Source organism: Erythrolamprus reginae, chromosome 11 (assembly GCF_031021105.1).
Source record: "Erythrolamprus reginae isolate rEryReg1 chromosome 11, rEryReg1.hap1, whole genome shotgun sequence".
NCBI lineage: Eukaryota > Metazoa > Chordata > Lepidosauria > Squamata > Dipsadidae > Erythrolamprus > Erythrolamprus reginae.
The window spans coordinates 15,570,323-15,582,357 of NC_091960.1; the positions used below are offsets into that span (position 1 = coordinate 15,570,323).

At 41.4% G+C, this 12,035-nt stretch overlaps 1 protein-coding gene across 1 annotated transcript in view; it reads left to right on the forward strand.

Moving 5' to 3' along the window:
- The first annotated feature begins 8,463 nt into the window (after positions 1 to 8,463).
- The window catches only part of MATN1 (matrilin 1), a 30,683-nt gene continuing 27,111 nt past the window's right edge, over positions 8,464 to 12,035 (forward strand). The window contains exon 1 of the mRNA XM_070764646.1: positions 8,464 to 8,551. Within this exon, the coding sequence (XP_070620747.1) occupies positions 8,464 to 8,551 (88 nt within the window). The remainder of the gene's footprint in view (positions 8,552 to 12,035) is intronic.

A 12,035-nucleotide genomic window follows, 5' to 3' on the forward strand; every position in this document is an offset into this window, starting at 1 on the left:
AGATTTTATCTCCCTGCTTACTTTTCTGCCTCTTACCCTCCATCCCTATCTTCTATCCGAGACCCGGGCGGATAATCATTTGAATTGTTTTAATTGCATTTCCCCAACCCCCCAAATACCTGCGGAGAAATGAGTCATGGTGGAAATCAGCTTTCTGCAGAGTGCCATTTGACGCGATTGGGTGAGGTTCTCCAGTGATAAATTCAGGGAAATTAAAGAGGTGATTAAGGCGAATAGTGCAAGCCACTTGGCAGATTGTTGTATATTTGGAGAGACTGAAAAGGAAGAGATATTGCATGACAAGACATCTTGAGATTTCTTGAGCCAAAATGATATAGAAACAATGAAAGCACTAATTTCTTCCTCTACATTGCACCTCTATCAGACAGATTACTGAACTTGATCAAAGTAGTTGTGTGTTTACCATTTGGCAAAGTCGCTTGGTGACAACCAGAATTATCGCATTTGAGCCACAGCCCCATAAAGATAAAGTCATCATCATAATTATTTCTGAGCCAAAAGGGAGTTAAAATGACCGTCAGGAAAACCATGAAGTTGACGACGCAAAACATGTGGTAGACCATTCTTCTAACCTTGAGGCTCTGCAAAAATAAGAAAGCCAAACATGAACCATTTCCTTACATGACATTTAAGCATTCAGAGATTTCGTAGTACCTGCAAGAAAGAGTTGAAATTGTGAATTAAACCTTTTGTGCTTTACACTATTACAAGACATAAATCAGTTTGGTAAAGTAGCAGGACTTAAAGTAAACAAAGAAAAAACTAAAATGTAAACTAAAAACTTAAAAGACAAAACAAAGAATTGGAGGAGAAATTGGGGCTCTTAAGAGCTAAGGAAATTAAATATTAAAAATATTTTTAAAAAATTAAAGTTTTTATATTGCTGTTAGACCCCCAGAGTCCATAAGGAGTTGGGCAGCCTACAAATCGCATAAATAAATAAGTAAGTAAGTAAGTAAGTAAGTAAGTAAGTAAGTAAGTAAGTAAGTAAGTAAGTAAGTAAGTAAGTAAGTAAGTAAACAAATAAACAAATAAACAAACAAATAAATAGTTAGTAATAAATATAAATAAATAAATAGTAATAGTAAAGGTCATAGGCTATTGTGATTTAGAAAACCCATTTTACTTACAATTATGTTTCCTCCCATAATATCTGACTCTCAGCATCAAATCGTACCCAACCTTGGCTCAAAAGACCTGGACGGTGGGACAGAAAACTGGAGACAATTTCTCTAAATCTCTGCAGAAAGGAGAGAAACAGTCCATTGATCTTCTAGAGCAAACCGCTGATCTATGGCACATGTGTCACAGGTGGCACATGGAGCCATATCTACTAGCACATGAGCCATTGACCCAGCTCATCTCCAGCTGATTTTTGGCTCACATGGAGGCTATGGGGGGGGGGTGTTCAGCCTCTGGGAGGCTTGCAGAGGGTGGGGGAGGCCATTTTCAGACTCCCAAGTCTCCAGGGAAGCCTCTAGAACTTGGGTAGGGTGAAAAACAGGCCTACCGGGCCCAGTGGAAGTTAGAAAATGGGGAGGAGGCTGTACACACATGCGTGTGTGTGTGGGGGGTGATAGCATAGGGGGTCATGTGAACAAGCGCAGGGGCATGGTGCAGGCGGGCATTGAATTATGGGTATGGGTACTCACGTCTGCGCAATAGCACCTGCACACTTTCGTCACCAAAGAAAAAAAGGTTAGCCAACCACTACCTGGAGAGGAAGGAAGAGAGAGAGAGAGACTGAGAGGGAGAGAAGGAGGGAGAGAGAAAGAAAGAAACAAGGAGGAACCAATGGTGTCCCCCTTTCCCAATCTTAAAATCTGCTCACTTCAGATGAAGCACTCACAAGGTCTGAAGGCAAACTGTTCCCTTGCTCAATGAGCTGCTTCTGTTGATCACCAACTGCCTGGAATCTTACCCCCAGTTCAAAGTGGGCTCAACCTTCCATCCATCCAAGGTCGGTAAAATGAGGGCCCAGATTGTTGGGGGCTGACTCCGCAAACCACTTAGAGAGGGCTGTAAAGCACTGTGAAGCGGTATATAAGTTTAAGTGCTATTTCTAATTGTCTTCACTGTTAGAAGAGTGTATTGTTTTCAATTGTCCTCAGTTTTTTAGGAGAGTACAGCAATAGTAGTGTGGTTACTGGAAAAAAAAACCCTTGGAGAAGTCTGATTTAATAGTCATCTAAGGGAGGAATGGATTTGAGGGAGAAATGCTTCTACCACAGAGACAAAAGCCACTCCTTGAACACCTTGTCATAAGAAATACATGTATTTCAGCCATGGGAATTTCTCTGAAAGTGTTTTCTCCTTTGAAAATAAATCTGTAACAAATTATTGTATTTTATTGAATCAGTGTGGGTTTCCCATTTTCGGATCTGCTCTTTTGCCGTATATGCACTCCCCAAGTTCGTGTGCATGCCTGCCTTCCACACGTGTGCTTTTTGCAGGCATGCTCCTTCTACACATGTGCCCAGTCTCAAAAATAACCCTACATAAGATGTCAAAGAGGCGGGATGGGTAGGCGATCCGACCCGTGATTTCAACCACCCGTGAATTGAACCTCACAGCGACCGGTTAGGTCCCACAGAGTTGACTTTCTCTGGGTCCTCTTGGCTAGACAGTGTCTGGCGGGGCCCAGGGGAAGAGCCTTCTCTGTGGTGGCCCCAGCACTCTGGAATCAGCTCCCTCCTGAGATTCGCACGGCCCCCACCCTCCTCACCTTTTGCAAGAGCCTCAAAACTCATTTATGTCACCAGGCCTGGGGCAATTAGATCAAGCCCCCTTCCTCTGTTTACGAGATATAATGTGTGGTTGTGAATGAATTGGTTGACTGTTTTTTATTATATATGGGATTTTAGTAGTAACTTTTAATTAATTAGATTTGTTGTTGTGCTGCTTTTGTACCCTGTGAGCTGCCCTGAGTCAACGGAGAAGGGCGGCAAAGAAATCTAAATAATATTATTATTATTATTATTATTATTATTATTATTATTATTATTATTTAGATTTGTATGCCGTCCCTCTCCGAGGACTCAGAGCGGCTCACAACAACAATACATCATGTACAAATCTAATGTTAAAAACAATTTAAAACCCTTATAAAAAGAAAACAATTACACAACCTAAGAGACCAACCTAGCAATAACTACAACAACAACTACTACTACTGTTGCAGGTGAATCAGTCCCAGCCTGATGAATACCAGCTCTGAATTGAATGGACTGGTAGAGAAAATCCAGGTGAAATTCGCTGGTTACGTCCTCCGTATAAACCAGGACGCAGTGCTCTGTAGAGACGTTTTGAGGGTAGGAGTTGAAACAATTTGTTTCCAGGATGCGAGGGGTCAGTAAATATTTTCACTGCCCTCTTTTTGACTCGTGCTGTATACAGGTCCTCAATGGAAGGCAGGTTGGCAGCAATTGTTTTTTCTGAACATCAGGAAATTGAAATGTCACTTCATTTCATTATATTTACCCAGAAGAAACAACCTAACTATGGTCAGATCAATAAAAAAATAGCATACATTTATATTAGATATTTATTAAATTTGACTTTATATGTTAATTAATTACTTTGTCTGTAAAATACTTATTCAAAAACATACAGTCCTAGGTGGGAGGATTTTAACCTCCCAGCGACCGGTTAGGTCCCACAGAGTTGACCTTCTCTGGGTACTCTTGGCTAGACATTGTCTGTTGGGGCCCAGGAGAAGAGCCTTCTCTGTGGTGGCCCCAGCCGTCTGGAATCAGCTCTCTCCTGAGATTTGCACTGCCCCCACCCTCCTCACTTTTTGCAGGCCTGGGGCAATTAGATCAAGCCCCCTTCCTCTGTTTACGAGATGTAATGTGTGGTTGTGAATGAATTGGTTGACTGTTGTTTAATTATATATAGGGTTTTAGTAGTAACTTTGTATGCCGCCCCTCTGCAGGGACTCAGAGCGGCTCACAACAACAATACATCATGTACAAATCTAATGTTAAAAACAATTTAAAACCCTTCTTATAAAAAGAAAACTATCACACAACCTAACAGACCAACCTAATAATAATAACAACAAAAAACAACAGCAACAACAACAGGTGAATCGGTCCCAACCTGATGACTACCAGCTCTGAATTGAATGGACTGGTAGAGAAAATGCAGATGAATTTTGCTAGTTACGTCCTCAGTGTAAACCAGGATGCAGGCCACAGTTTGGGAAAAGATCCCATCTAAACTGATGTGGATTTGTAGGTCTAGCAAATATATTTAGGACTCTCAACTCTGTTTTATGGCAAATTGTGAGTGTACATGCAATTACAGTATACCGGTAAATATATTGAGCCCCTTTGAAATCAATACATCCAGGTAAAGAAATACCATTATTTGGCAATATCTTGACTTCTAAAATGAAGGCAGAACACCAGCCAGAGCAAGAAACTCCTCATGCGGCGCATGGCCACCTGTGACATCGCCCACCTTGCTGAGCTGCTCAGAGAGGAGATGCACCCACCACCCCACCTGCTCGAGCCGCCCTGCCGCAGCCAATGTGGGGGTCCCCCGCTCCCACCCCGAGTTGTACACCTTGCCCCGTTATCTCCTTGCCAGAGTCTGGCTTTGCTGGCTGAGGAACTCTGGGAGTTGACGTCCACAAGCCTTAAAGTTGCCAAGGTTGGAGACCCCTGACCCAAAGCCCATTATTGCAGCTTATTGCAAATTATTGTATTTTATTGAATCAAGGTGGATTTCCCATTTTCGGCACTGCTGGTTTGCCGTATATGCACTCACCAAGTTCATGTGCATGCCTGCCTTACACACATGTGCTTTTTGCAGGCATGCTCCTTCTACACATGTGCCCAGTCTCCAAAATCACCCTACATAAGATGTCAAAGAGCCGGGATGGGTAGGCGATCCATTTCTTGTGGACAACCACACCGTTTTTGTAGCTCCACAATTTGATGTCGCTGCAGAGGAGACCTTCTGTCTTCTAAGCCAGCTGGTTGGGCTCAGAAGTCAAGAACAGAAGGAACCAGGCCTCTAAAGCAAACTTTATTTCGCTGGCAGAACAACAAACTCCAGCAAATGCAGGTGCTGAGTTGACGCACAGGAGGTTGCTTTGAAATTATACCATCTGGTGGGACATGTTCTTTTTTTTAATGCTCTCTTCAAAGTTCATATATTTTGTTATAAATGGACATGAGAAGAATCCAGGAAATGTATTTCCCCCCCTTTGGGTAAATAAGATGCTAGGATCTTCCTCTTTGAAGCTCAGGGGGAAACGACTTATGTTTTGATACCAAACATGCTTGCTGGGGAGAGGGGCGGCATACAAATCCAATAAATATAATAAATATAAATATATATCTATAAATACTGATGTACAAAATCTAAAGACGCCTTGCTGTGTTTTTTAGAACGTTAATGTTCCTTGCATACCACAGTTTCTAAAAAAATAAAAAATAAAAAATCCCAGCAACCTATTTATGGTCATTAACAGAAAAATGGCAGAGAGAAAATTCAGACTTTTTTTCTTTCACAGTAAGGACATCCATAGAGGCTTCATTTACCGGAGGCTGTGAATGAATCCCTTTCATGACTACATGGATTTGTCTATATACCAAAAGAGCTTTGTGTACAGGGCAATGCACAAAAATAAAGTTTTGGGAGAGGGGCACGTGGATGTTTAAAGTCCGCTTTGTTCCTGTTGTGAGTGGTCCACAACCAGCCCTGTTAGTTACAGATTCTGAGGAGGATGAACCGGGTCCATCTTGGTACCCTGGGTCAGTGTTCTTGACAGCTGAGTCAGAGAGAGTGAGGGTGAGGGAGAATTGGAATCTGAGAAACTTGGGGAACCACCAGACACTGTACCCAATGATGATAATATGTGACTCACTGGAGGAGGGAGGCATTGGAGATCAGGAGCCCCTATTAGATGCCAGGGTCAGAAATTCACGAAGCAGACAGGTATATCTTTATGGGAAAGGTTCTATAAGGTGAGTTTATGGAACAAAGTCTAGACAGTTAATATCTCTAGGAAACAGTTGACCACACCCAGACAGTATATAAGTGAGGATTTATGGGTAAAGAGGTGTGGAGTTTCAATGTTTGTAATAGTGGAGGTCCTAGATCCGGGATTCCAGAAATGCTTTGCTGGTAAACTGCTGTTATCCTTTTAAGTTCATCATGCAGAGAGGCAGCTGTCTGAGGAAAACCTGAAAATTCATGAGTGTGTGTTTACCAAGACATTAGAGCACTGAAGAATGTCTAAATTGGATTTGGCTTCCGGTCGCAGCTGTTTGTTACCTATTAGCCAATTTGACCAGGAACGCAGCCAGCATAGACTGATATCCTGATCTTGTTTTGTGCAAATCATTCTTAAATATAGTTTTGTTTTTGGTTTGAATTTCTGTGAGTGGGTGCTTCTTTGTTCTGATCCAAGTAGGTCCAAGCAGAACAGTTCCCTAATAATGTCACTGTGTAATATTTACCTAGGAATGAGGGGCATTTGAAATGAATTAGAATAAGATTCGTATTATCTGGACAGCATACTAAAAAGCAGAGGTATCACCCTGCCAACAAAAGTGCATGTAGTCAAGACTATGGTTTTCCCAGTCGCAATATATGGCTGTGAAAGTTGGACCATAAGGAAAGAAACTTCACACTGGACTTCAAGCATCTTGCAGTGTGTGCCTCTCCATTCTTCCTCCATATTCTGGGCCCTTGGTTTCCAAATGAGATGCAAAAGTTTCCACGGTTTGCATCGATTTGGGGAGCCATGTCATCTGCTGGTGTTGGTCCACTGTCTTCATTAAGCCCAGGGTCAATGCAGCCATCTACCAGGAGATTTTGGAGCATTTCATGCTTCATACCACAGATGAGGCTTATAGGGATGCTGACTTCATTTTCCCGCAGGACTTGGCACCTGCCCACATAGAGAAACTATGGAGCATTGCCAAGAGAAAGATGAAAGACATGAGACCGAACAATACAGAAGAGCTGAAGGCTGCTATTGAAGCATCCTGGTCTTCCATAACATCTCAACAGTGCCACAGGCTGATAGCTTCCATGCCTTTTTTTGGCTGCAAAAGGGGCCCAAACCAAGTACTGAGTACATATGCATGCTTATACTTTTCAGAGGTCTGATTTTGTTCTATGTGCAATCCTTGTTTTATTGATTGCATATAATATTCTAATTTTCTGAGATGGTGGATTTGGGGTTTTCGTATGCTATACGCCATCATCACAATTATGAAAAATCACAGCTTGAACTATCTGGTCTTTCATGTAATGGATCTCTCTCATATGTTAAATTTCACTTTTTAAGTTGCATTACTGAAACAAATGAACTTTTGCACTATATTCTAATTTTTAAAGTTTCACTTGTACTTCATGGGTTATATATTTTACATATTTCCATGCGTCATATTGCGAAGGATGTCATATCCTAAACTCTAAAAAGTTTTGATATTAGCAATAAAAAGGATCAACTTAGTTTCAAATAATTAACTTGGTTTGAAACATTAAATTTGATATCACCATAATTTGACTCAGGTAATTTGTTTTCTCCAAAGCAATTTTTAAAAAGTGCACACACACAAAACTTTTCCAAATCATCAGAATTATTGGGAAGTATTTACCTCAGCTGCTCATCCTATGTCGATTCACCTTAGAAAGTAATCAACATAGAAAAAAATTGGTTGATATTATTATGGAATAAAAAGGCACATTTCTATCCAATGCATTTTTCTTTCTCACTTTTCTATCGCTGTATTTCTTCATTAACCATCAGGAGGAATGTTCCGACTCAGAACTGCATTAAAAATGTAAATTTCATCTTTCAATTTTTTTTGAATTTTATATCTGTGACTTTCAGTTCTCTTACCTTCAAATCAATGCTAAAAAAAACAAAAAAATCAGCAGGCGTATTAGCAAAAATGAATAAGAGCGTTGCTGTTTCTTAATACCCTTTTTGAGAAATGTTCCATGCGCTTATGGAGTTATTTATGGAGCCCTGCTTTGGTCCTCAGTGTTCCAGAACTTAGAAAAGGCCATTGGCCCAAGACAAGAGAAGCAGTTTACTTACTGTGGTGGACCCTGGGCCAGATTAAAGTTGGTGATTGGCAGATAAACTCTTTTCTTCAGCCTTAGTTGACTGCCTTCACTGTTCAGGGCTCAAATTCCCTGCATTCCGAGCCTGTCGTTGGTCTCTTTTATAACCTCCCACTTCCTAACTTAGCAATGAAGCTGTTGTGGCAATTTGAGGTGCTGGAAAAGGCCTTGGGACCTCTCCTTGTCAATTGCCATCCTTCCACACATCTTTTTTCCATCTCCTCCCTCCCACTCTCCATCACTCCTGCATCTTAGAGGTTGGCCCCCTGCCTTCCTGGGGAAAGGCCCCTTAATACCTCAAAGCCACCACCGAGACAACCCCACTTCGCTTCCATCCTAGCGGCCATAATGACGACCATCCCTGCCTCCTTATTTTTGCTGCTGCTTCTTTTCCAGAACCAGGGTTCTGTTGATGGGGTCCGTCCTCAGCTGAGAGGTGAGTCATAGAATATCTTGGTTAGCTTTTGCAAAAGTTTGCCAGGTTAAAAGCAGCCATGCAGAAAGGAAACCCAGAAAGAGGCAGCCCTCTGAATTTTTGTGGCTTAAATATTTATATGATGGATACTTTCCCTTTTCAGATCACACTATGAAAACTTTCTTCCCAGCTGATGCTTCGGGCTTAATACTGGATTCCTCACCTTCGCCATTAACCTAGCATCAAGATTAATTTAGTGCTGCAACATTATTGTGAATGCCAGCTTTATAATCCCAGTCCAAGAGCTTCTGTTCTGAACCAGTTAACAATAATAACAATAACAACAGAGTTGGAAGGGAACTTGGAGGTCTTCTAGTCCAGCCCCTGCTTAGTCAGGAAACTTTACACTACTTCAGGCAGATGGTTATCGAACATCTTCTTAAAAACTTCCAGTGTTGGAGCAATCACAACTTCTGGAGGCAAGCTGTTCCACTGATTAATTGTTTTAACTATCAGGAAATTTCTCCTTAGTTCTAAGTTGCTTCTCTCCTTGTTCATCTTCCACCCATTGCTTCTTGTTCTACCCTCAGGTGCTTGGGAGAATAGGTTAGCTCCTTCTTCTTTGTGGCAACCCCTGAGATATTGGAATACTGCTATCATGCCTCCCCTGGTCCTTCTTTTCATTAAACTAGACTTACCCAGTTCCTGCACCCGTTCTTCATATGTTTTAGCCTCCAGTCCCCTAATCATCTTTGTCGCTGTTCTCTGCACTCTTTCTAGAATCTCAAAATCCTTTTTGCATGGTGGTGATCAAAACTGGATACCATATTCCAAGTGTGGCCTTACCAAGGCCTTATAAAATGGTATTAACACTTCACATGATCTATCCCTCTGTTAATGCAGCCCAGAACTGTGTTGGCTTTTTTGGCAGCTGTTGCACACTGCTGGTTCATATTTAAATGGTTGTCCACTAGGACTCCAAGATACCCCTCACAGTTACTACTATTGAGCAATGTACCACATATACTGTACCTGTGCATTTTGTTTTTCTCGTCTAAATATAGCTGGATGCCTAGGTAGCAGTAGTGGGTTGCTGGTGGTTCAGACTGGTTCACCTGAACTGGTGGTGGAAATTTGCCCCCGCTTGCCAAACTGGCAGCAATGGCCAGCTGTCCACACCCCCAAACTGGTTCTCCAGTTGCCGCTTCTGGAAAGCAGCTGGCAAAGAACCTGCACTTCCATTGCGATGCGAACCGTTAGGGCGGGTAGAGGAAACCTACCCCTGACAGGATATATAGATACTGAACATGCACTAAACTCTCTCCAGTCTCCAATATCTTGGCTGCAGGGCGTCCTTTTGAAAGAAATAATTTCATGAAGCCCTGGGATTTGACATTTGGTCCTGGAGACCTTTCTGTTTAGGGGGATTGCAACTTTACTCGGCTTCTGAAGAGCAAGTCGCAGCCTGATATTCTCAGACATAAGTCAACTGGGAGAGAATCTATAACGCTACAGTGGAGCTCAGTGAAATGGATTTTCTAGGATTCTGCCCAAACTTCCAATGTCGTATTTAGCCTTCTCAACCAACTTCTTGCTCCTGTGAGTAGGGGGCAGCCGCCTGTCTTCTCAAACAAAATCTACAGTACTTTCAAAGGTTGCCTTGAAGGAGATATAATGAAAAAGGTTTATCTAAGAAAGAGATAGCCAGGGGAATACAAACTATTTTATTATTTAATCTGTGGAACTCCTTGTAATAGAAAGCCTTTAGTGCAAACTTGATGACTAGGTTCTTTTTGGAAGGTAGCTGATTCCAGAAGGTGAGATCCAAGATAATAGAATAGAATGGAATGGAATACAGTAGAGTAGAGTAGAATAGAGTGAAGTGGAGTAGAGTAGGGGGGAGTGGAGTAGAGTAGAATAGAGGGGAGTAGAGTAGAGTAGTGTAGTGTAGAGTAGAGTAGAGTAGAGTAGAGTAGAGTAGGAATAGGAATAGGAATAGGAATAGGAATAGGAATAGGAATAGGAATAAATTTAGGAATAGGAATAATAGGCTGGGCTGGGCTGGGCTGGGCTAGAATAGAATAGAATAGAATAGAAATAATGGGATTGGACGGGACGGGGACAATTTTTTCTAGGTTTTTTTCTTTCTGAACATGCACAGAAGCCGAGTTTCTGGCACTGTGCATGTGTCACTATCTTGGTTTTGGCTTCTTTGGGGAGAATTTTTTTTAAAAAATTCAGCACTGTGCATAGGCATGGGAGGAAGCAAACCAGCAACAAGGCACGTTAGTATCCATCCCCTGCAAAGCAATTATTTCTCCCTCGACCCCTTTTCTAGCATGTTTTCAGGGTTACTGCATTCATCTGTTACAGCCCTGAATATTTTCCAACTCTTGAGCTGGCCATGTCAAATTCTGGACCCACAAGAAAAAGAGACGGAAAGAAAAGAAGAAACGAGGCAAAATTCAGACACTGACGGTTAAAATTATAGTTTTTTGCTCTGTCTTGCTGGACTGAAAACAGCAGTGACAGTTGGAGGAAAAGCAAAGGGAGACGGTTTTTCAGAAGACATAATGGAATTACTTTGACTCTCACACTTTTGTTGCTTCTTAAGATCTTTTTTTTTTTTGACCTTGAAGTTAGCTATTCTACTGGGCTCCTTTGGCAGAAGATTTCAGGCAGTTTCTGTATTTGCTTACAATCTCTAGGGATCACAGACTGGAGCAAGTACGTGTGATGGGTAGTAAAAATATTTTACTGCAATGTAAAAACATGATGGATTTGTCAATATTTCAACATTTCTTCTGGTTTGCAAGAGGATTTAATATAATGTATCTCTTAATATACATACATACATACATGCATACATACATACATACATACATACATACATACACATGTATACAATTTGTGTGTGTATGATTTATGTAATAGAACTGCATTGGATATATTTATTTTAATACCTCTTTTTGCTATATGGTTTTTGTAAAGGCTCATTTCTTGTGAGATGGGTGGCTATATAAGTTTGATAGATAAATAAATAAGCAATTACTGGGCCAAAATAGCCCCCACCTGCCGGCCCATCCATTTCTGTTCAAGCTGGGTGTGAATTTCTGGAATTTTTGGAGAATGGTGTGAAAGAAGCAAAAATACAATCTTTTTTTTCCTTTTTCTCTAAAAGCTAACGACGCCAGGAGAAAAAATGTGTCATTATTTCCTTTTTGGCTTTATTATGATGAGTGTAGATCCAGGGGCAGGTTCCTCTTCCCCTTTCCTACCGGGACGATGTACGTGCATTGCGACGTTTCATATGTGCATGCTCACTGCGCTCACCCACAAATCCCAAAGCATGATTTTGCTTCTATGCATGTGTAGAGGGATAATTTTACTTTTGTGCCATGCTCAGAGAGCCAGAATGGGTTGTAAATTAGGTGGCTTGTGGTGGCTGAAGAATTGTAGCTAAATAGTGTAACCGAGAATAGTAGGAAAAGAATTGTGAGTACTT